Source organism: Vicugna pacos, chromosome 27 (assembly GCF_048564905.1).
Source record: "Vicugna pacos chromosome 27, VicPac4, whole genome shotgun sequence".
Lineage (NCBI taxonomy): Eukaryota > Metazoa > Chordata > Mammalia > Artiodactyla > Camelidae > Vicugna > Vicugna pacos.
This window is the reverse complement of record NC_133013.1, coordinates 20,122,471-20,149,475: the sequence shown is the minus strand read 5'-3', so window position 1 is coordinate 20,149,475 and position 27,005 is coordinate 20,122,471. Positions and strand designations below refer to the sequence as shown.

The following is a 27,005-nucleotide window of genomic DNA, read 5'->3' as shown; positions in this document are numbered from 1 at the left end:
CATTTTATTTCTACAGATAATGGGGGACACTATATTTATCTTTATTTTTTGTTGAGATATAAGTCAGGCAACATAAAATTTACCCTTTTAAATTATACAATTCAGTGGTTTTTATTACATTCACAAGGTTGTACAACCATTACTGATTCTAAAACATCTTATCACCCCAAAAGGAAACCTGTATTTATTACTCAGTCAGTCCCTAACCACCCTTACCCCCAATTCATGGCAGTCACTAATCTACTTTGTCTCTATGAATTTGCTTATTCTGGATATTTAATGTAAAGGAATCATGGAATATATGGCCTATTACGTCTGGCTTCCTTAATTTAGCATAATGTTTTCAAAGCTCATCCATGTTGTAGCATATATCAGTACTATATTCCTTTTAATGATTGAATAACTTTCCGTAGGTGTTCCACATTTTGCTTAATCATTCATTAGTTGATGGATATCTGGGTCATTTCCACTTTGTGCCGTTTGTTATAAATAATGCTGCAATGAACATATGTGTACAATTTTTATGTGGATTTAATGTTTTCAGTCTCTTGGGTATATACTTAGGAATGTAACTGCTGAGTCATGTGATAACTCTTTGTTCAACCCACTGAGAAATTCCCAGACTCTTCTTCAAAGCTGCTCTGCCATTTTGCATTCCAAATAAATCCTAATGGCTGTGACTAGAACCTCCAGTACAATGTTGGATAGAAGTGGTCAGAGTGGACATCCCTCTTTTGTTCCTGATCTTTTACAGGAAACTGTCAGTCTTTCACCATTAAGTATGATGTTAGTGGTAGGTTTTTCATAGATGCCCTTTACCGGATTGAAGGTGTTTCCTTCTGTTCCTACTTTGTTGAATGTTTTTATCATAGAAGGATTATGGAAGGATGTTGGATTTTGTCAAATGTTTTTCTTGGATCTATTGAGATAATCATGTAGTATTAATATGGTGTATTATACTCATGTGTTAAACCAGCCTTGCATTCCTGGGAGAAAGCCTCTTGGTCATGGTGCATAATTCTTTTCACATGTTGCTAGATTCTGTTAGCTAGCACAAGTGGTCCTTGACATGCGATGGTTGAACTTACAATTTTTTAACTTTATAATGGCACAAAAGTGATACATGTTTAATAGAAACCATACTTTGAGTTTTGATCTTTCCCCGTGCTAGTGGTACGCAGTAAGATACTCTCTTGTGATGCTGCACAGCAGCAGCAGTGAGTCATGGCTCCCAGTCAGCCACACTGTCATGAGGGTGAACAACCAGTACACTTAGAACCATTCTGTACCCATTCAACCATTCTGCTTTTCACTTTCAGAATGGTATTCAGTAAATTACATGAGATGTTCAACAACTTGTTATAGGCTTTGTGTTAGATTACTGTACCTAACTATATGCTAGTAAGTGTTCTGAGCATGCTTGAGATAGGCTAGGCTAAGCTATGATGTTCAGTATGTTAGGTATATTAAATGCCTTTTTGACTTAACAGTAATTTAATTTCAGTTTATGATGGATTTATCAGTATGTAACCCCATCATAAGTTGAAGATCTATGTTTTGTTGAAGATACTGGCATCTATAGTCATCAGTGATAATGATCTATAGTTCTATTTTTTTGACATGTCAATTTCTGGTATCCTTGTATCAGAGTAATACTGGCCTCAAAAAATGAGTTGGGGAGTGTTCCCTCCTCATCTGTTTTTTGGAACAGTTTGTGAAGGATTGGTATTAAGTCTTCTTTAAATTCTTGGTAGGATTCACCAGTGAAGCCATCTGGTCCGGAGCTTTTCTTTGTGAGTAGTTTTTTTTAAACAGCTTTATTGAGATATAACTGACATAAAACATTGTGTAAATTTGAGATGTACAATGTGGTGATTTGATACACTTACATATTATAAACCGATAGGGTTAGTTAACACCTCAATCACCTCCCATAATTACCATTTCTTTTTGTAGTAAGAACATTTAAGATTTACTCAACAGCTTTCAAGTATATACAGTATTGTTTACTATAATTACCATGATGTACGTTAAATTGCCAAAATGTATTCATCTTGTACCTGGAAGCTTATATCCTTTGACCAACATCTCCCTATTTCCCCTACCCTTTAGCCTCTGGCAACCATCATTCTACTCTTGTTTCTATAAGTTTGGGTTTTGTAGATTCTTGTGGTAGTTTTTTTATTACTTCTGGTAATTTTTATTATTAATTCAGTCTCTTATTATAGCTATACTCAAATTTTCTGTTTCATCTTCAGTGGGTTTTAGTAGCTTGTGCCTTTCTAGGAATTTGTTCATTTTGTCCAGGTTATCTAATTTGTTTATATACAGTTGTCCATACTATTCCCTGATAGTCTTTTTTATTTCTGTAAGATTAGCAGTGGTGGTCTCTTCTTTTTGTTTCTGATTTTAGTCGTTTGACTCTTCTCTATTTTTCTTAGTGAGTCTTACTGAAGATTTGTCAATTTCATTGATCTTTTCAAAGAACAAACTTTTGGTTTAATTGATTTCCTATATTTTTCTATTCTTTTTTTTATTTCCACTCTGATCTTTTTTTTCCTTCTAGTTGCTTTGAGTTAGTTTGCAGTTCTTTTTCCAGTTTCTTAAGGTGGAAGTTTAGGTTATTGATTTGTGATCTTTTTTAATATAGATGTACACAGCTATGTATTTGTAAGCACTGTTTTCACTGCATCCCATAAGGTGTATTATGTTTTCATTCATCTACAAGTATTTTAAAATTTTCCTTGTGATTTCTTCTTTGCCAGTTGGTTATTTAAGAGCATGCTGTCTAATCTGTACATATTGGTGAATTCCCCAAATTTCCTAATAGTGATGGCTAATTTCATTACATTGTGATCAAACCTTAAAACCACTTCAGGCATGGAAAGTTTTTGAGTGTTTTTTTCAGGCATCTTTTAAATTAATTTCATGGTTATTGGTTTATTCATATGTTCTACACTTCTTGAATCAATTTGGGCCATTGTTATTTCCTTAGAAAAGTGTCTATTTCATGATATAGTAAACCTTCTAGTGTAGAGAGATATATATATACATATATATGTATCATTCTATTATAATTTTTAAGTCTCAGTCACTATAGTTATATTTCACTGCTAATTTTATATAGTTTAAAGAAGTTTTGCATGTAATTATATTTGCCAAAGATGCGTCAGCCTAATTGGTATTTTCTTACCAAAACTCTTACTCTTTTACATTCCCACCAACAGTGTAGGAGAGTTCCCTTTTCTACACACTCGCTCCAGCATGTATTCCTTGTAGACTTTTTGATGATGGCCATTCTGACTGGTATAAGATGATACCTCATTGTCATTTTGATTTACATTTCTCTAATAATTACCAGTATTGAGCATCTTTTCGTGTACCTGCTGGTCATGTGGATGTCTTCTTTGGAGAAATGTCTATTTAGGTCTTCTGCCCACTTTTTGATTGGATTATTTGGTTTTTTTGATATTAAGCTGTATGAACTGTTTATATATTTTAAGAATTAGTCCCTTGTTGGGTGCGTCATTTACAAGTATTTTCTCCCATTCTGTAGGTTGTCTTTTTGTTTGTTTATGCTTTCCTTTGCTGTGCAAAAGCTTTTAAGTTTAATTAGGTCCCATTTCTTTATTTTTGCTTTTATTTCCATTACTCTAGGAGCTGTTTGAAAAAAAAATTGCTACAATTTATGTCAAAGAGTGAGACATGACCTTACCTTTAGAGAACTTGAGGTAGGTTAAGGAACCAAAGCATAAATGCACAAAGAAAAAGAATAAAAGTGAGATGTATGTAGAAAGTGATGACAAAGTTTTCCTATCAACAAGGGAGCTAGACTAAATGAACAAAAAGTAACTAAAATTGTCCAACTCAGAAAGAACATGAAAAAGAGAATAGATGGAGACATTTTTTATGAGCATCTCATTTATTGGCATTTTCCTTGGCATTTCCATTTCCAGAAAGGCTGAGTTTCAGCCCTTTTTTGGTTGTAGGTCATTGAAATGTAGTTTTTAAAACTGTCTATTTGCTGTCTTATTATTTGTCATAGGATTTGTATAGTTTAACTCATTATTGAGAGATAACACAGCATCTTGAATGGACCTTCCTTTACGTATTGTGTTATTGCTTCTTCCTTCCCTGCAGACAATTTTGAAGTCTTTTTAATGAAAAGTACATCTGAGACATAAGATTTAAGACGACTTCCAGTGTTGTTGTTATTTGGGGGGGATTGATGAGAAGACTAAAATACTTTATTTAATAATCTTTTTGACAAAGTGACTTACTCAGAGTTAACAGAACAAGTTAGTAGAAAGAACTGCAGTACAATCCATTGCCCTCGTTAGTCACCTGCGTAGGATGAGAGGGAGAAGTGAACAAAAATACAGAATTCACTCTAACCATTTTGACAATTAGACAGAAACTCTTACTTAATTTAGAAAATTTAAGGCTCAGATAAGAAAAGGGTTTAAACTAGTCTTGGGATGAGCTAATTATGTACTGGCTGTAATTTTTTTTAATTGTGTTAGAATACGCATAACATAATTTACTGTTTTTAAGTGTACAATTCAGTGGTATTAAGTACATTCATACACATTGTTTTGCAACCATCACCATCATCCATCTTCAGAACTTTTTCATATTGCAGAACTGAAACTCTGTACCCATTTACGATAACTCAGGTTTCTCCTCTACTCCCAAACTTTGTCAAACACCTTACTTTCTATCTCTTAATGAATTTGACTTCTCTGGGTACCTCATATAAGTGGAATCATACAGCATATGTCTTTTTTATGACTGGATTATTTCACTTAGCATACTGTCCTCAGAGTTTAACCATATTGTATCATGTTTTCAAATTTCTTCCTTTTTAAGGCTGAATAATATTCTTTTGTATGTATATCCCACATTTTGTTTCTTCATCCACTGATGAAAACCTGGAGTGCTTCCATCGTTCAGCTGTTGTGAATAATACTGCTATAAACATGTGGGTACACCTATATCTTTGAGACCTTGCCTTTGATTCTTTTGGGTGTATACCCAGAAGTAGAATTGCTGGATCATATGACAAGTCTATTTTTTATTTTTTAGGAAACACCGTACTGTTTTCCATAGAGACTGCACCATTTTACATTCCCACCAACAGTGTACACGGGTTTCAGTTTCTCCATATCTTTGCCAGCACTTATTTTCTGGGGTTTTTTTTTTTTTTAATAGTAGTCATCCTAATGTATATGAAGTGATATCTCATTGTGGTTTTGATTTGCATTACTTGAGTGATTAGTCATGTTGAGAATGGTTTCATGTGCTTTGTTGACCATTTGTACATCTTCTTTGGAGAAATATATCTTCAACTTCTTTGTCCATTTTTTAATTGAGTTATTTGGGGGTTTTTGGTTATTGAGTTCTAAGAGTTCTTTTATCCTAAATATTAATAACTCCTTATCAGATACATGATTACAAATATTTTTCCTGTTGTGTGGACTGCCTTTTCACTCTATTGATTATTATGCATATTGTAATTTATTTAAAAATAAAGAACAAGACTCTGACAGATACTCCTGGGACAGTGAGTTTTAATGGACATCTATGTGCAGCATATGTGGGGAAGGCAAGAGCAGTGAAATATGAGGTGCTGGGGTCATTGTGATCTTATCAAATACATGGAATAGAACAAGGGAGGAAGTTACTGAAAGATGAAAAGGTAAGACTGAAGACATGTCACAAGTTTCCCAGGCCTAGCCTTATATGAGACAGTTGGGTACAGTTGAGAACAAGGAAAATGAGACAGTGTTCAGAAAATGCCTGTGAGTGGTTATTTAGATGTTTAAGTGAGTTTTTGCACAGATGAGGCAGACAAGATAGTTTGGCTAAGCTACCACCTTTATTTGTCAAAAACAGGCAGACTTCAAGACGAACTATGGCTTAATTTTGTTTTATACCTAGAATTATTCAAATTTTCATGTGATGAACTTCATCCCTAAGACGTAAACTGAAGGAGGGAATCTCTGAGAGAACTATCCTATGGAATTTTTGGTATTTTCTTCCTACTGTCTACTTTCTATTATTAAATATTTGTTTAGCAACCTTGTCAGGAACACATATTCATACAAAATTTTTGGTTTTGTTTTTTGCCTTTTTTTTTTTTTAGAATGGTGCTTTTGGCAGAAAGACAAAACTATTTTCACATCTTTATCCTTAGATAAATTACAACTGGATGCATTTAGCAGGTGGTTCCAAATTGTTAGAATATTATTAATGCTGCTAGAGGTTAAATTTTTGAGGCACTTAATGGATTATCATACTTTTACTTTGATTCTGTGACTTTGCCTTTTGTTTGATGTCAGCAGTTTATGGGGTCACTAGAGCCTTTCAGGGTAATTGTGACTATCCTAGATTTGCAAGTATGCAAAAAGTATTTCCTTTTTTTCAGCGTTTATGCTGTTTCTTCGCTCTCCTACTGGCTTTTTAAAAAAAGTCCTTTTATGCTATGCCTTATGATTGTCCAAGGCCCTCCTTTAAGGTACTGTATCACATCTGTGTTCTTCAGTTTTTTTTTCTCAGTGAAGAACATTAGGAAGTGAACAGTGAGTCTATTAAATAAGAATGGCCAGAGTAGAGAATATATAAACACTTCACATAACAAGTAGAACCAGTAAATTCGTCAAATAGAAAATAGACTTTGAAGAACGTATCTAGACAGCAAAAGTGCTTAGAGACATATGAAGGAAGAGATGATAATTAAGCATCAATTTCAGAGGGTCAGCTTGCTAATAACATGAACTCTGAAAGACAGGACAAATAGTTCAAAATTAATTCTCAGAAGTACAATAAAGGAAATATTCTGGACTTTAATTTTAGAAAGACCTAACATTGAAAATAGATAAGGCTCATCACATTTTGGATTCCAAGACGTATTTTGGTTAAAGCTTTATATCTTATATTAACTTTATAATTCTGTATGCTTCCAAGTGGAAGGAAGTAGGGAGCAAACAGTATATTAGCTTGTCAAGATTCACAATAACTATGTTGGGATTTTGATTGGATTTGAAGTATACCTATGGATTAATATGGGAAGAACTGACATCTTATGATATTCAGGTTTCTAGTCAATGCATGTGGTCTGTTTATTTATTTGGGCTTTTTAAAATGTTTAAAAATTGTTTTATAATCTGTACATCTATTAGATACATTCTTAGGTATCTTATACTTTTTGTTGCTATTATAAATGAGTGTATGCTTTTAAATTATGTTCTTTTTGTTGTTGTCCTTTAAAATGTATATGGAAGGGCAGATAACCAAGACAAGACATCTCTGAACAATAATATGATAGGACATGCCCTATCAGATATCAAAATGTAAAATTGTTCAAATAGTAATTGATAGTTAAGACAATGTTTGGCTCAGGGAGAGATATATTGACCAATAGAACAGAAAGTTTACTCAGAAACTGGTCCACAGATGTATGCAACCATGCTATGTGACAAGGATGACATTGCAGGTGGGGGAGGGGGAATACAGAGAGAGTATTTTTAAACAATGCCAGCATGATTAGTTATCCATATGAGTTAACTATATAGTATACATATGAAATTAGATCCCTATTTCACACTATATACAAAAATCATTGAACATACATGAAAGTTTGAAAAGTTTCAGGGCATATAAAGAGAATACATTATGTCCCTGGAATAGGGAAGAATTTCCTCTCAAGACACAGAAAGAACTAGCCATGGAAGGAAAGATTGATAAATTAAAATCAAGTGCTTCTGTTCAATAAAAAAGATTCTTTGGGGGAGGGTATAGCTCAAGTGACAGCATGCATGCTTAGCATGCACAAGGTCCTGAGTTCAATCCCCAGTACCTCCTCTAAAAATAAATAAATAAACCTAATTACCCACCCCAGATTAAAAAAAAAAATTCTTTAATGAACTTGAAAATGTAAGCCACAACCTGAAGGAAGATGCTTGCTACACAGAGAGCCAACAAAGCTTTAGTATGCAGAATGAATTGAGTAAAAGACTAACAGCTAGATAGAAAAATGGGCAAAAGGGCATGAACAGCATTTCATAGAAGAAATGCATTAGGCCTATAAATATAAAAAAAGTTGCTCAACCTGATTAGTAATTAGGGAAATACAAATTATAAGATCACAATGGGATTGCCAAAAATTAAGAGATTTTCCAATATCATATGCTGGAGAGGATATGGATCAACAGAAAATCTTATGTACCACTAAAAGAATATAAACTGGTCAACCACTTCGGAAAAAAATTTAGCTTTATATTGTGAAGTTGAATTTTGCACACTTTCTGACTCAACATCTCTAATCCTAGAGAAACTCACACGTGTACTAGAAGATGTGTACAAGATATTCACCCCAATGTGATTCATAATAGCAAAAAAACTAGAAATAACCCAGATGTCCTTTGACAAAGAATGGAAAATTTAAATTGTGGTATATTGACATAAAAATACTAAATTCATTAAATTAAAAATGAATGAACTACAGCTATATATTGACTGCCTTCAGTGTAATTAGGCTAGGCTAGCTTTGCAATGATCAGTATCAAAAAATAATAAAACAACATTTATTCATTTTTGAAAAAAAAATTATTGAATTCCTGCTATGTGCCAGGCACTGTTCTGAGTGCTAGGGATTTAGTAGCGAATGAGAATGGACCGTTTTTTTGTCCTCATAAGGCTTAAGTTTTAGTTTAAAGTGGGACAGATGAATAAGAAGCAAGCAAAGCAATCTGTGATTTGATATAACCATAAGAGCTGTGGAAAAGACGAAGAAAGGAAAGAGGATGGCATATGATGTGATGCTATGTGGGTGTGTGTTTCTACACAATCAAGGAAGGGTGTTCTGAAAATATGACGTTTGAGCAGAGTCACATGTTCTATGGGAGGGAGTCATACAATTCTTGGGTAAAAGTTGGAATGAGCTTGGCATATTCAAGGAAGAGCAAGAAGGCAAATGAGGCCAATAGAGAATGCACTGGAACTTAGGGTAAAGGGGCAGGAGATGAGTTCAGGGAGGTAGACAAAATTCAAATCATGTAGGGTCTTATAGTTTAAGCAATTAGTGTAGAATTTTTTTTAAATATGGTAAATCATTGGAAAATTTTGAGCAGAATAACATGATCTGACTTATGTTTAGGATTTGAAGAATTGATTGTTGATGGCAGAGGTGGGGAGTAGGGAGGTGCACACAAAGGGCCCGCTTAGGAGGTTTTTGTAGAAGTTTAAGCATTAGATGATGGTGGAGTAGACTGGAGGGGACAGCAGTGGATGTAAAAAGAAATGATGAGTTTGGTGATACATCTTGAGAGTATAATTGAAAGGATTTAATGTTCAATGAGATATAACTGCATGAGAGAGAAGTAAATCAATAATGACTTCCAAGTTTCTAATAGGAGCCACTGGTTGGATGGTGATGCCATTTACTCATATCAAGAATACTGAAAAGATAAACAGGTTGAGCCATAAGATAAGATGAGATAAGAGTTTGTTTTTAAACTTCTTAAATTTGAAATGCCTATGAGACTCTAAAGTATGTGAGTCTGACACTCAAAAGGGAGGTCTGAAGTTTGGGGGTAGAAATATGAGACTCATCAACATATCAATGGCATTCAAACCCTTGGAATTGGATGAAATCACCAAAGGAGTAAGTGTAGGTAGAGACTCAGAGGAGCTATGAAGAGATTGAAAAGAAGTGGATGGTGAAAAGGAAAAAAAAAAAAATCAGGAGAATGTAGTGTCCCGGAACTCAAGAAAGGAAAATGTTTCAGTGGACATATTATATAATAGAGAAATTACTTGAAATGGAAATTACAGATATTGGGTTAATATATTACAAATGAATAGTGAAAAGACCGAATCCTGTAGAGAAATGCAATAATATGAATAGGTAGTTCACGGAAGGGCATATCCTAATAGCCAATAAACCTATGAGGAGATGCTTAACCTTGCCATTAATCAGAGAAATGCAAATTTAAAAGAGCAGTAACACCTAATGTTGTCAAAGATTGGAAGGGAGGTCATTTTCATACCTTGGTGGAAATGTGAATTATTACAGCCTTTTTTGAAAGCAGCCTGACAGTATCTATTAAGATGAAAAATACCTCTAATCAATGATCCAACAGTCTCACCCCTGGAAATCAAAGCACCAGTGCAAAAAAAATCTTAAGTATGTTTACTGTAGCCTTTTTAAAGGGCAGAAACACTAAAAAATAAGGTAAATACCCATCCCTCAGGGAAAAGTTAAATAAATTATAATAAAACCTATAATAAATTTATAGGTTATCCAATCCCTGGATTATTATGCAGTCATTAAAAATAAATGATTTAAATCTGTGCCAGTGTTGACTTCAAGGACATTTAATAATGCAGAGAATCTGATGAAATATGGTTCATTTTATGTGCATGTGTACGAAATATTTGTATATGAACATGGAGAAGAGCATACTTTGGTATAAATAGTCATCCCTCAGTTTTCTCAGGAGGATTGGTTCCAGGACCCCTGCAGATCCCAAAATCTGTGGACTCCCATGTCTCTTATATATAACCTACACACATCCTTCTGTATACTTTAAATCTTCTCTAGCTTATTTATAATACGTAATACAATGTAAATGCTATATAAACAGATACCAGTATGTGGCAAATTGAAGTTTTGCCTTTTGGAATTTTCTGAAATTTTTTTTCTCAAGTATCTTTCATTCCACAGTTGGTTGAATCAGCAGGTGAGGAGCTGTGGATACAGAGGGCTGACTGTAATCATTACCTGTGGATAAGTAGGTCTGAGAGAAATTATAAAGGCAAACCTCCACTCACTCACCTCTCAATAAACTAACACATGTCCCCATTTAAAAGATAAAGGCTCACCATGATAAAACAGTTTTTGTGACATAATCCATCTATGTAAAATAGTACGTGCATATGTATAAAAGACATGAAAAGATAATCACCAAAATGATAATCTTAACTATAATAATGTTTTTAAAATAAAATGCTAAATTGGGATATACTTGTCACCGTTTTTTTCTCCTTTCAATACTGGTTCAGATGGAGAATCTTGATATTGATCAGATAAATTCAGTTTTCAAATAGAATGAAGATAGTTTTGAAATAAATTTAAATTTACAAGATTATTGTCATTTTGTGCTCCTCACTAGCTTCTATTTCAACATACATGTTCCTTTTGCTGTCTTAAACAACAGTTTGTTTTGGGTATAAACTAAATAATATGTGTAAGAATAAAAATTAGTACAGATTAGTGGTCAAATCCACAAGCAGCTGGCTGTGTTTAATTGAGTGATAAACCTAGCTGAATATCTGAATCATGAACACATTTATCTACTATTGCTACACGTACTTGCTTAGTAGGTATAAAAAGGCCCTCATTCTGTTCAGTTTTGGGGAGAAAGTACTGAAACTGTACTCATTGATTTTTTAAATTGAAATTGAAACAGATGTGTTGACAGTCACTAATAATGCAAACTTCTCAGAGCATTGTGGAGACCTGTGGGTTTGGAAACTACCATTTACAAAATGTTGGATCTAGCCTAGCGAATTTTCTTTTGTCTTCATGTATTACATGGTACTCATGTTGACCTGCCCCCCACTTCTGCTGTTCCTCCCTGTGCTTTAGCTGCTCTCACTACTTTCTTTCCTCAGTTTGCTTTTTTGAAGCTTTTATTTTGCCTCTACTCTCTGTTCAAACTCATTCTGTGATGCTAGCATTGCTCCTATCCCCTTGGATGAGGTCCTATAACTTTCCTGATCACTCTCTTAATGAGAAGTCCTCAAATCAGTTCTAATACAAAAGCAGACTAAGTTCAATTATTAGTGGGGTCAATTCTGTGTAATTATTTAAAACTTCAAAATTTATTTAAAGCCAAAATTTCTCCCTTCCAAAGAAACTTGTACCTCCTAAATGTTGACCTGCTACAGTGAGAAGGAGGGGTTAACTAATATTTCTGACCTAACCTGACATGTTAACTACTCATCCAGCAGTCTTCAGCCCTCTAGGGTTGAAATAGGGGAGAAGGTGGCAGGAAAGTTCATATTGGGTTAATAGCTGTTATGAGCTGTTTTATGCTGTCTGGACTGGGCAGTTGTTTAGAGCTGATTCTTTTGCTTATGAATTCGTGTGTGCTTTCTTCAGAGCTGCCCTATATTAATTATCTTTTGCTACACAACAAATTACTTCAAAACTTACTGGCTTAAAACAAACATTTATTATTTCACAATTTCTGTGGATCAGGAATCTAGGCATGGCTTGCCTGGACCCTCTGCCTCTATGTCTCTCACAAGATCACGGTCATCTTAAGGCTTGACTAAGGGATGGATTTGCTTCCAAGCTCCCTCCAGTAGTTGTTGGCAGAATTTCATTTCTCATGAGTTGTTGGCCTGAAGGCCTTAATTCTTCATAAGCTGTTGGCCACAGCTCTCCCTGGGTTTCTTGCTCTGTGGGCTTCTCCATAGAGCAACTCATGATATGGCAGCCAGCTTCTTCAGAGCAGGCAATCAAGAAGGCAGGAGTCAGCAAGATAGATGTGACATCCCATCACTTTTGCCATATTCCATTCATTAGAAGTAAATAACCAGATCCAGCCCACTCTTAAGAGGGGATTATACAAGGTCATGAATACCAGGAAATGAGGATTATTTGGAACCATTTTAGAAGCAGCCTACTACCCTACCACCACATATTCCTGAGATTATCTCATCTTTACTTCTCTTGATACAGACCAATGTATCCCTTCTGAATACTCACCTTGTCCAGTCCCTCACTGGATATGCCCTGATACTTCTTTCTGCTGTGGTCACCTCACCTCCAGATGGCCTTCGTGGATAGGATTTAAGACAGCCTTCATACTGTCTCTAGCTAATGCTCTGTGGAAGGTTTGCATTCTTTACCACAAGAAACTCTTGGAGTGCAAGCCAGTCCTAGTGCAGTGCAGTCATCACCCATTTCACTCTGCCATCAGAGGAACTAACCAAGAAGTCCTGTACTCTTTCTCAGGATTTCTCAGATGTGAGTCAAACACCAGTCTCCTGTGACTGTCAAGCTCTAGAAGACATATCTTAAGCTCTTCAAGTAGTCTTATTAAAACTTCTTTCCCTAGGTCAAGGTACTTAGGGAAAAGAAGCTTTTTTTCCAAAAATTCACTCATAATCTCCATCTCTTCTCTTACCTTCTCCAACCTTTCTTTGGTCTGTTTTGTTGTGCTAGAGCTAAAGTTTGCAGGGGGGTTTGATCACATTCGCTGTAAGTTACCTCATGTTGTCAGGCAAACGTGATAACCACTGCACTACGGAAACCACACTCATTTTGGAATGTATTATCTATTGTCTTGAATCTTCAGTTGAAACTCAGGCAGTTCCATATCAACATCTGTTTCATCTGCTGTTTGCTTTCTTCCTACTACTTCTTTGAAGGCATCTGTCCTAGGTAATTGCCTGCAGTCACACTGTAACAAGAAAAGTTATAACTAATTTATTAAACTGAACAGTAAAACATAATAAAGAGGGAGGAAAGATTAATAAAGAATGGGAAAGAGAAAAAGAGAAGGGAAAGTACTAAATACCTTCCTTTGTTTCAGATTAGAATAAGTAGATAAATATTGTCTTAATATTATTGTGTAAATAGTCTTAATATTATTGTGTAAATATTATTTTAATAGTGTTCTTGAAATACAAGAAATACTTACAGAATTAAAAATGAGGTATAAGATCTAACACAAAATAGTAGAAGGCAAAAATTAGCCCCAAATTAGAAAGATGTATTTATCATCTTGAATAAAGCAAGAAGTAGCAATCATTTATATCAGATAAAGTAGAATTTAGAGAGAAAAAGCAGATATTACATATCATTTTTTTGTTGACAACATAAAGCCCAATGAATTGACACTGAAAATAAAAGATGTGCCCAAACTGGCACAAATACTGTGAATTTAGATTCACAAGTTTCTGAATTTTTACATGATTGTATTTCTTTACATTTGTTTTGATGGGGAAGGCAGGGTTTGGAGGCTATGAGTAAAGCAGTGAATTCTCTCCCCATTAAAATGTACTGTATACAATTTTGCATAAAATTAAGGAAGTTTCACTGGAGGAAGACCAGCTAAGAATCTCTACTAGGAAAATGGGTAAGAGAAGGCTAACATTCTGCAAATAGTTTCGTAAAAATTCAAACCAGGTTTAGAGCTGTAGACTAACTCCAAACCTCCTTTGCAGTTGGAACAGGTCATCAAATAAGGTTCTCATTCGTTCATAGATGAGCTGACTGTTTAGAAGAAATGTCATCCTCAGCAGACATAGACATTGTGATCTGGAAGTTTAATTGTCCATTTGCTCTTTACCTAATAAAAACTCCATTCTTCCAATTTTTTTTTTAATCAGGCTTGCTGGGGCAGGCCCTAAGCATCTGTATTTTTATTGGTTTACTGTTATTATTATTAAAAATAGTGTTTTGTTTATTTTAAATTTCAGAAGAAATTAATTTTGTAGCACTACCATTCCTACTCCACTGAGGGAACTAGCACTGATAGTTTGGTGTGTGCCCTTCCTAATGTTTTCATATACTTATGTAAGCATTCGCATGCATGCATGGTTTTATGCCATGACCATTTTTTATTCTGCAGCTTGCTCTTTTCACTTGTCCTTGATTTACTGCTTGCTTTCCAAGTCAACACATAGATCTTGGCTAAGGATAGGCCATAGTGTGGCTGCATCACAGTTTACTTAACCATTCCTATATTGATGGTGTGTTAGTTGTTTCTTCTTTGGCAGGAGAGCTTCAGTGAACATACTGGTTTGTTTATCTTTACATACTCACGCTCTTATTTCTGTAGGATAGATTGTTCCTAGGAGTAGAATTGTTAGGCCATGTGGTACATATGTTTTAAATTTTATAATATATGCAGTCATATCAATTTCTTAAATGTTTGTAGCAATTTCTAGTCCTAGTAATTGTTTATGTGGGTGCTCTTTTCCCTATACTCACCATTAGGCACATTTTTAGCTTAAGAAAATAATTCATTGAAACCACAAAAGTAATACAAGGGAAAATATGGGAGAATTTTTTTGTACTCTTGGAATAGGAAAAACCTTTTAAGATACAAACTCATAAGTCACAAAAGAAAAGATTAATAGCTTTTAATGTATAAAAATTAAGAATTTCTGCTCCCTCCCCAAAAATGTTGCATATGAAGCCCAGACAAATGATAAATGGATAAAAAAACATGTAACATATGATAGAAAAAGGGCTGAGATGGATGATAGACAGACATACAAAATGCACTTTTACTGATCAGTAACAAGAGTAGACAACAGCCCAGTAGAAAAATGGGCATTGGGTGTGAAAGAGCAGTTTATGAAAAACATGATACAAATAACTTTTTAATGTATGAAAAGATGTTCAACATCATCTATAATTAAGAAAATGCAAATGTTTTTCACATAGCAAATTTAGAGAAGATAGATATCCATTATTAGTAAAGATGTAGGAATATAGGGACTCACATTATTAGTGGAAGTACAATCTCTAATTGACAATTTGGTGGTTTTAAAAAATTCATTTTTTGAATTCAGTTGTGTTTAAGCTAAAGAATTGTACATACGGTTTTAAAAACCAACCTCGGCTTATAATAAAGCACAGCAGTTTCCTTCTCATATTGATTTATTGACTGGAAGTATCTATTGACTTTCCATTTTAAGAGACATAGTTATAACCAACTTTTATACTACCTTCATCCTCTCTCCCCTCTCCTTCTATTTTTCACCAAAATATTATTATGAAATTTTTGAAACATACTAAAAGTTGAAATAAAGAGTGAACACCATACATCCATCACCTAGATTCTACAGTTAACATTTTGCTAGGTTTGTTTTATCACATTTCTATTCATTTAACAATTTCTGTTCATTTACCAATTCATCTTATTTTTTAATGTATTTTAAATTAACTTGCATGTATTATAATATTTCATTCCTAAACACTTTAGCATGCATGTAGTTAATGAGAATTTAACATTTATGTACATTTTGGGGGTAAAAGTCACATACAGTTAATGCATAAGTCTTAAACATTCCATTTGATGAGTTATGACAAATTTATATACCGGTATAACCCAAACTCGTATCAAGATATGAAACATTACCATCACCCCAGAAAATTCTCTCATGCCTCTTCCCAGTCAGTCACTACTCCTGCCTTCCCTCAGAGGTAATCACTGTTTAGATTTTTTCATCATAAATTAATTTTTTCTTTTGTAGAACTTCGTATAAATGGAATCATGCAGTATTTCATTTATACAATATTCCATTATTACTCTTACAGCTTCTGTCATTTAACATAATGTTTTTGAGAACCATCCATGTTATTGTATTCATTAGTACATCATTCTTTTTATTACAGAATAGTACTCCCATGTATGAATATACCACAGTTTGTTTAGCCATTCTCATGTTAAGAGACGCATGGGCTGTTTCCAGATTTTGGCTATTATGAATAAAGCTGCTATATACATCCTTGTACAAATCTTTGTGTGGACATATGCTTTCATCTCTCTTGGGTAAATGTATAGAGCATTGTGACAGTTTGGTATGTTAAAAGATATCCACAGTAGATACTACTGCACACCTATTAGAATGGCTAAAATTAAAAAGACTGGACATATCAAATGTTGCCTAGAATGTAGAGCAACTGAAACTGTCATATATTGCTCGAGGGAGTATAAAATAGTATAGCTACTTTGTAAAACAATGTGGAAGTTTCTTACAAAGTTAATCCTATATCTTCACTATCACCAAGTTATACTACTCCTAAGTATTTATCCAAGAAAAATGAAAGCATATATTCAAAAAAAGGTACAAGAATGTTTATAGCAGTTTCATTCACAATAGCCAAAACTGGAAATAATATAAATGCCCATTATTGCATCAAGAGGAGAAAGGATGCAGTAGAACACTACTTGGCAATATAAAAGAATGTTAGAATTGTATTACTAATATGCATTCATCTCAAAAACACATTGAGCAAAAGAAGCCAATGACCAAACACTTCTTACTATTTTTGTTTTTTAATTTTAAGTTCAAGAACAGGCAAAACTGACCTGTGATGATGGAAATCAGGGAAGTGGATGCCTGTGGTGGATGGGAAGTAACTGGTAGGGAGTATGAGGAAATGTTCTGAGATGACTTAAATGTTCTATACTTGATTAGGTGTTGGTTGTATGGGTATATACGTGTATCAGATTCTTGTTAAATGTACATTTAAATCAGTATCTTCCACTATATATTTGACCTCACTAAAAATTAAAACAAACTTTAGAGACAAGTGTCTTTTATACCTGTTCAAAATTAAATCTGTGTGGACAGTTGCTTAGAAGACTGAGGGAAAGTTGAGGGATTATGGAGATGAGGACATTGCAATTTAAAATGTGACTCCTGTTATTTAAAAAAAAAAAAGAGGGACCTGCAGATATAAATGAAGCTCTTAGATGAAGATCATAAACCAAATCCCTCACTTTTTACTGTTCAGCCTGTGTTCTTCCAGTTGTCAGATCGGCTCTCCTCAGGTGTACATGAGGTTGAGTCAATGCCCCACATCTGCTCCTCCTCCAGAATCAGCAGTGTAACATACTACTGAGGGACCTACCCCCTACATAGAGCCTACAGTAAGTTAAAAGCCCTGCAGTCTAAGTGCATTGTAGCCTCTCAAAATTACAATTTTTTTAAAGATGAAAATCGGAGTTTGTTCAATTTCATTGAGTGACAAACAAAATGTCTTTCAATATAATATTGTTCTATCAACTAACAGGTGATGGTTTTTATATTCTTAAAGATGATGAGGGACTGGTTTTCAGCATATATTTTTGAACATATTATTTTGGAAGTTATTTCATTATCATGTTTGGGGTCCTAACAAAGTGTTATTTTCAAATATTTAGTGGATTAATTAATTACCTGTTTATTAAGCCAAACATACTCCCATTTTAAAACTTCTTTCCCTTTTCTCTTGTGATTGTTTCCTTATTCCATCGTGTGCTTCCCTGATCATCCTCTACAGTAAATTTGTTGACTCATTTGTAGGCTTCTCTTTATCTGAATCAATTTTATAACATGATCACTAGCTTTTTTCCCCTTTGTAATTTATCCTCACCTCATAAGCTTTCATAGGTAAAATGGCCTTTTTCCCTCCACATTCTTAGTCAGCTAGCCCCTACATCCTTCTTATTGGCATATTCAAAGAGGAGTTTGCTAATCTTTCTTATTTTCTTAAGCATTGAGACTCCTTTACACTATAACCTCAGAACACTTTTTCATAGTTATCTGTTATTGAAAGTGTTCTTTGATGTACCTTTCTCTTCTTCATCACAGCCAGGGGCACTGATTCTCTCCATATGCAGGTGTAGGCTTCTTCAGACCCTGAGTCAGTAAGGAAACCTTGGTCCTCAAGGAATATTTATTATGCATCTGCAGTGTATCGGGGGCTGCTTTAGGCACTAGAGTTACTGTGGTGAACAAAACAAGTTTCCCTCTCAGAAAGCTTGTTTTCTAATGTTAAGAAACAAATAAATGCTTAATGTCTAGAATATGCTTAGAATAAAAATAAAGCAGAATAAAAGAACAGAGAATGACAGGATAAGAGGTGCTATTCTAAGTTGGATTGTAAGGGGAAGCCCTCTGATGTGGTGCTTTTTGAGCAGAAATTTGAACAAAGTAAGGGAATGAATGGACCATAAGCATTTTTGAGAGAAGAGATGTTGCCAAGGGAGAGACCTTGTTATCTTTGCCTAGCCCTCTGGCTCTTAGGACTTGTCATCCTCCACCCAACCCCACCCTCAACTACCACCTGGACTCCTACAATGCACGAAACCGCTAACCTACCACACAAATCACTTGAGCCACTGTGTGGAACCTCTTGCCTCCAGCATCTGTATTTTAATCACTTTCTATTCATCCTGTTGGTGAGACAGAGGATTCCTCAGAGGAAGAGGACACTGAATGTCATATAGGGCAACCTGGAAGGTTGCACTCAGAAACAGTGTGAACAACCGGGGCAGTGGGAGGCAGACTTTGTAGTATCAGAGAGTGGAGTTCCCACAGGAACATGTGATTTTCTTGTTTGAATAATTCCAAGGCTGTCAGGGAACGAAAACCTGCTACTCAGGAATAAAGAGAAACTGTACTTAGTCCCTTTGATGAGGAGGATTTTTTGACTAGGGGACTTTATCCACAGGAGCAAAGTGGGGAAGAGAACTTGCAGGTGGGCCATTCAGGACCATCCCAATTTTACCAAATGTTAAGGCTGCAAGTAATATTGAGTTTTTGGTCTTATACCACAGTCTGAACCAAATCATCTGTTTCATAATGAGTACTCTGAACTCACCAGCATCACAAGAGTTATCAGAGACTTCATTCTTGATTAAGAAACAAACTTAGGTATCTGAGAATAATGAATAACAACTTAAAGTAACAATATAATGTTTTAAATTAACATAGACGGTGGTAACTCAGTTTTTTTTAAAGAACTGTAACTTTTTAAAGGCATTTTTATTGTTTGTTTAAAAACAAATTTAAGGGTTGGGGGGTTACTGCTCAGTGGTAGAGTGCATGCCTAGCATGTACGAGGTGCTGGGTGCATTCCCCAGTACCACCATTAAAAACTAATTAATTAATTAATAAACCTAATTACCCCCCCCCAAAATTAAAGGATATGACAGAGTCAGAACAAAGTCCAAGATTCTAGTGAGGTATGACATCTCTGATATCTGTGCAGATTATTCAGAGAGTGAAGAATAACCTTTTTACCATATCTTGTTAAGAACAGACAATACTCCAAGACCAATTTGTTATTTTAACAGAAAACCAAATTCTGGTTTTGTATTAATAAATATTTGACATTAATGGATTTATAAGCTTTCCTTTTTTAATCTTATGAATAAATCCATCAAAACTGAGCCAGCTTTGGCAAACTTTTAATTTTTCATTGCATATTTTAGACTATTATTTGTAGTTATAATCCAAGGCAAATTAATTTCCCTTTCCACATACCTTCTAAAGCTTTCAATATTCATCCAGATTTGCCCTTCATTATCCTCTTTCACATTTTGGAACAACCTAGATACTTTACTTCAAGTACAAAATTAATCTTTTCCCATTAATAAACAAGAACACATGGCATTCATTACCTTGCATACATGGTTGTACGTCTGGGTCACTGTTTTTCTTAGTATAGTCTCCGTCTCCATATTAATTATTACTTAACCCAAGTAACTAACTTATGTTTCACAGAGACATTGAGAAATTTCTGTCATAGAAAGAAGTATTTTAGCAAACCAGCAAAGCTCATGGATACACATAATACACATATCCTTTCTGTTACATGACATATAAAATTAAATCATATATATGTTAGAACTGTATTTGGTGACCAAGTATTCTGTCTTACTCAGAAGTTATTCAAGTTTGCAAAGATTATCCTTTATCTCAATTTAATATTAGTCCAAGGTCTTAAAGTTAACTTTTGGAAATTATAACACACCACAGAACATAATTACTGTTGACATAGAAAAGTTTGTCAGAATTATAATTTAAGTTTACATTTTCCTTAATCTTAAACATTATACAGAAGTAATATTAGCTTATCAGGAGATTTCAGAAGTTCAGATGTAAACTAGTATCTTCATGAGAAACTCAAATTTTTTTTTTAAATTTGCTTGTATTACACTATAATGGTTAAAAGACATATAGTTGTTTTTAAACCAAAATTATCAACCAGTGTGAATTCTTCAAGAATTCACTTTGATTACTTAAATTTGGATTCTTAAATGAAAATGCTTCTGAGCTAACAGTTTCTGTGAGAAGTTTTTTCCTTAAAAGGCCACCCCATCTAATTTAGTGTAGTACTCCTTTGATAAAAAGAAAATTGGACATTTTATACATTTTTGAAAGTATTAGAAAAATAAACATGCACTGATGCAATTTTGCAATTGCAGTGCAAAACTCCTGCAGATTTAAGCAGACTTTCATTAATCACAAGAAACAAAGACAACTCAACCACAGGAACCACAGCTGGAAGATGGAATGTCATAACGTGTATTGAAAACAGCTGGATGCTTAAAACACTGATTCTAGGGCCTAACCCCCAAAGTGTCTGAATCTGTTTATCTGGGTTCTGGACTGAGAACTAGCATTTCTAGTGAGTCCCCACGTGACAGTGATGGTGAAGGTCCAGGGATAACACTCTGAGAACAAGTTTTCTAGGCTACCTCCCTCCAGGCCCCAAGTCCACGGGGCTGTAGAGTTGTAGACTCCAAGAGATAGTGAGCAAAGCAGTGAGCAAAGCAGACAAAGATCAATAGCAAAAAGGCCACCATATTTGAAGTATTCTACATTCACTTTAAACTTCCTGGGGATTCTTACGTCCATCCCTTTATATTAGATTTCTGTAAGTCTATTAGTATCTACAAATTAATTTTAAAAAGAGCTCTTTCATTTTAAGAAATTTATATCTAATTTGTTAATACCCTTCCCAGAAGTTGGAAAATGTTTCAAGCTCACACAGGGAAGGGTAAAGACTCTTTAAAATATATACACACTGAGAGCTTACGGCTTCAGGTCTACAACTTCAGCTACAAGTTAAAGGAAACACAAAATACGCTCACTGATCTAGATCTCAAAGGGCTTTTCTTCTCTCCAGTAGAAGCAAGACTTATTTTTCTACAAGCCAAAAAACTAATGTGCCTGATCCTTTGCGCTGTCATATCCGAAAAAGAATAGGTCTCCATCCTCCTATTGTGGGAAATAACACATTGACTGTGTGCAAACCAGAATCAGAACCAAACATAGCCAAGAACCAGAAAGAAAAGTGAAAATAAATTCAGGGAAACAGACACAGTAGAAAAACAGAAACTCCGAAGATCAAGTTCTGTTGCTGCTTGGTATTCACTCTAGATGCCAAAAGAAACAGTGCCTGGGAGGTGCACTCTTTAATTGGTTCAAGAAGTTGTATCCACTTGAACAATTGGTATAATTCCAAAATTGTCAAAGTAGAATTTTCAGAACAGTCAAAAACAAGACTCTTAATAAAATATAGTCAGTGCATGCCAACATTTATTTAACACCTTTATGAGGGAACCAGCATGATGGTAAGGTCACTGTTTTTGACAATATTTATCACAGGGGGAATGAACTCAAATATTTAGAGGGGCAAGGGAAGCAGGCGTTTACATCATAACCTAGAGAATGGTGGGGACTGTAACCAACTTGAGAGAACATACCTTATCTAAAGGTGGCAGCTGTTGATCATCTTCAGCTAATTGTTGCCTTCTGGGAATGCAGGCTTAGTGTTGCCTAGCGCTGTCTTCAGTATTTTTTTTTACAGAAACTATTAATCTGGATTTTAATTTGAATCTTCCAGTTTTAAAGTGTTGATAACTAATTCAGTTTTTAAAAAACACTGTGTGAGCCAAACAAAACATATCTTCAGGCCAGAAATGGCACAAGGACCATCAGTTTGCAACTTCTACAGTAGATGTTAGTTATATAACATAGCAAGGAAGAATTTAACCAAAAGTTGTGTTTGTTTTTTTTTAAGAAAAGTTTTAGAAGTTTTTTTAAAAAAAAAAACATTCACTTTCAGTTTTCCCACAAAAGTGAAAAAAAAAGGTGCGATAGTGTTTTGTCAACTAGCAATTCAGTGTCTCTCACATACATAGACATGCATTTCCATTTTAAGTTCTGTTTGTCCATTTACAATATAGTCATTCATTTTCTGGAGATCTGTTTCATAACTGAATATTCTTAACACTACTGAACTGTAAATTTTAAAATGGTTAAGATGGAAATTTTTATGTTAATGTATTTTTTACCACAGTAATATGTGTGTGTGTGTACATATGTAATTGAATATAAATTGAATTTTATTCAAAATGAAATTATTTGTTTAACATTGTCTTTGTAGGGTAGTGTATTGAATGTAACACATTCAAGGTTCACACGGAAATTGTATAGCAGGTAGCAGGGGAAAGCCTAGAGACAAGGAGATATTTTGAAAGGCTGCTATGATGGCCTTCTCAAAAGATCACAAGAACTTATTTTAGGGAACTAAATTTACTAATGGGAATGGTGATTAATTTGGAGACATTTCAGGAGCCAAATTGGCAGAATTCGGTGAAAAACAGAATATGGAGCTTGAAGAAATAATAAAAAGATTAAGGTTTCTTTCTTGGTAACAGAGTATCCCAGTACTTAAGCTAGGAAACAGAAGCAGATTCAGAGAAAATTCAGTTTTAGACAAGGCATGGAATTTCGGGACTTGAAGGAAACCTAAAGATTACTTAGTGCAACTATCTCACTTTACAGAAGTGAGTCATTAAGTGATACCTTTGATATCACAATTTAACTCAGAAGTAGGACTTAACTACAGATTTCTAGAGTCAAAGTCCATCTTTCTCAGGACGCCAGAGCATCTGCTGTGTGACACATGGTTCATTCAGTTCAGAGATGAACTTGTGATGGTGTAGTAATCCTCAGGCTACTGCCTTATGTTAGTTAGGAAGACCTGCAGATTTCTTCAAGACGCTGATACCAGAGCCTTTTCCTTCCCCTCTGAACTACATACGTACCTCTTCTATGTGTAGCCTTTTCTTTAGCTTAAGCTGCTTGTAGGACCTCCGAATGGAAATGGTTTATAGGCATTTGTAATTTCATGCCTGGGATTCAAAGGAAAGGTTGAAGATTTGAGAGTCTAGGGCCATTTCTTGATACATGCTAAGAAATTTGAACTTTATCCTATTAGAAGTTCTCAATCTCAGCTGTACATAAGAATTAGTAGGTCTGGGGAAGGACTGAAGATCTTTATTTTTTAAAAGCCCTAGAGGTTTCAGATGCACAGCTAGGAATGCTATAAGCAATGAGAAACTATTGCAGAATTTGACACAATCAAATATGCATTTTAAAAGATAATTACAGCTTCAGTGGGTAAGGAGAGACTTACAGTAGTCTAGGCAAGAGATATTTTTTAATGACTATATAATATTTTCAGTTAATTGTCCATAATTCTCCTATCTGGTAATGCTTATGTTTTGGGAGGAGGTTGTATATTTGGTTTTGTGTGTGTGTGTATATGTGTGTGTGTAAAAATTTGCTGTTATCCCCTCAAAGTGCATCTTTCTGTTTCTTTTTGTTGTTACTCTTTTGAATTATTTCACTAGGACAGATTCCCAAGAATAATTCTGTTGAGTCTAAGGAAATGAGTAGTTTGGGCTCCTGATTATGTATTACCATAATCATTATAATCAGTTTACAGTGTTACTCTCCATATGGTGTGCCAAATATGACCTTTACAATCAATTTTTAAGGGTCAAGAGAGGAAAACTATTGAGATTTTTATTAGAGTAACTTTATTTTGAAGTTGGCAATAAATTATCAAAATAATGTCTATATCATGTTTATGCTGTTTTACATGATTTTATCTTTAATAGATTGATGAACTCCCAGAGGGAGCTGTGAAGCCTCCAGCAAATAAGTATCCTATCTTCTTTTTTGGCACCCATGAAACGTAAGTCAACAAAACAGCTTAAGTTTCAACAGTTCTAATTTGATTCTGCTAGACTACATTATTTATAAATAATCTACAACATTTTATATGTTGTTAAAATGATTATAATCAATTACATAAAATTAACAAGATAATGTATGTTTCTTATTGTAAACACTTTTCCTTTATTTTGCTTTTGAATATCATTTCTGTTTCTACTTAAATATTGGGATATCACCCAGAAGTTTCTTTTAGGACACTTTTAAGTCCTAGGGTAGTCTCCATACCATTTCCAGTAATTTCTTTTATAGCTCTTGTATATTTCCCTTCTGGAGAAATTTCATCCATGCATATTTCACAGAATAAAGTTATGTTCTCTCAGGCTCTTTGAATTTGTTGGACTCTGAAGCAAACATAACACCTTTTTAAGGTTTTGTAATTGAATTGGTCAGAGTACAGGTAAAACTGTTTAATAAAGAAACCTGAAAATAGAATGTCTCAAATAATATAGGAATTTACTTCTTTTTGGAAAACAATCCAGAAATAGGCAGCTAGATCAAGGTGGGTAGTCTGCTCTGCTCTAAGGACCCAGGATCCTTCCATTATGTTGTCCCTGGGGGATTGCCCTTGTCTGCTTATTAGGAAAAACAAAAAAGCAGAAACTAGCTCAGTAGCACCTGTGCATCTTCCAGGTAGAGGGGAGGGAAAAAGAGAAGAGGTAAGGAAATGACACAGAAGTTGAATGTGTCACTTACATTTATTCCAGTAGCAAGAACTTGGTCATATGGCAACATCTAGCTGTAAGGGAAGCTGGGAAATAGTCTCTAGCTAGGCAGCTCTTTTGAGGGGGAAAAATGGGAGGAGTAATCCATTAAAAGAAAGAAGAAGTTAATGGATACTAGGGAACAGTAGGCAATTTGACCTGCTAAGAACGTATATGGTTATTTACAATAAGGACACAAATGGAATAGGAATGGCAAATGGCGGGGGGGAGCTGAAAACTGTGATGAAATCTTCTAAGCCTTCAAATTCAGAGTCATCCCTGTTCATTTGAATATTAGCAGAGTCAAGCATGAACTTTTTCTTAGCTTGCTGTCTCTACCACTCTGACATCTTCCTCATTCTGGTCTTGAAAGGGAGCTAGCCAGGAGAGGGTCCTTAAGACATATTTCTTTCTTATCTTCATGTGAGAAATAGCTGTGTTTCTTTTAAGAAGTTAGTTTTGTTTCTTTGTTTTGTTTTTATTTAATAGACATTTGTGGACTATGCAACTTAACATGTTTTTCTCCTTTAAGAAGTTGCTAGAAGTTTAGAAATATTTTACCTAGAGTAATAAGTGCATAGGGCTCTGTGATACTTATTTTTGTATTTGCCTCATTGCCACCTCCATTTTTTGTATATACCATTATTTTACTTTTTCTTCAGGACCTAATTCTAATATCTGATTGTATATCTGGAACAAGGCAGGATTTAATAAACAAGATTATCACATTTCCACTATATACACCAAAATCAACCATTTACTTATATTATGTAGTAACTTTCATTCACTTAGTAAACATTTTCTAGGTATTCATTAAGGCACTGAAAATAAAAAGGTACCTTAAAGAGCTCGCCACCTGATATATTGCTAGTAAATGTAACAGAATCATTCCAGTGAATAGTATGAAGGATTTTATAGAGCTGTTTCTTTAACGTCCTTAATAGAAGTCAATGGCATCATTCCAGGGCTCAATTCAGTAAAAGTAATTCTGCCAAGGAGCAGTGTGATACAGTCCGTGTGTGAGGTTTTTGCTGGTTTCATCATCCATAGGTAGATTTTAAAACATCTAGAAGAGAATGAACTTCAGAAAACCTGTCATAACATTGTTTCAGCCGATCATTTACTAGGTATTGGGTTTCCCTGAACCCGAGGTTATATGCCCTGGCAGGTACCTAATATTCAACCTCTCTGTGAAGGCAGAGACCATGTGGATGTTGCTAAGCCCTGTATACACAGTGCCTGGCCCATGGTAGGTGTTTAAAAAAATAGCTGTTGAATGAATTAAAATTAATTCAATGAAATAAATAAAAGAGGGGAAAGTATGTGAAAGGTGAGGAACTTAACAATAAAGTTGTGTCGGCCAAAGGAGCACCCCTAGGCAGGACCAGAATTTTCCTCAGAACATGTCTTTCAGTCAGTTCTAATGCTCAGACAGATAGGTTATTGGAGCCCCAAGTTCTTTTGCTCCATATTACTTAACCCCAGTAGTTTCTGCCTTTTAAAATTTTTTAAAATGTGCAGCAGAGTTAACCAGTTGAGAGGGAATTTGATTTGTGGAATTACGTATAATACAAGAAAAACCAAAATTGTCTATCAAAAGTAGGAACTTGTTTTAGAATAGTTCATTCAGCGTCCCTCTTTCTGGCAACAGCTAACATGGCCAGTTTAATCACTAACCTTATTAATGCT

At 34.7% G+C, this 27,005-nt stretch overlaps 1 protein-coding gene across 1 annotated transcript in view; it reads left to right on the top strand.

Moving 5' to 3' along the window:
• HDGFL3 (HDGF like 3) overlaps positions 1-27,005 on the top strand; it is a 56,211-nt gene that overhangs the window by 11,041 nt on the left and 18,165 nt on the right. The window contains exon 2 of the mRNA XM_072950885.1: positions 24,498-24,574. Coding sequence (XP_072806986.1) covers positions 24,498-24,574 — 77 coding nt within the window. The remainder of the gene's footprint in view (positions 1-24,497; positions 24,575-27,005) is intronic.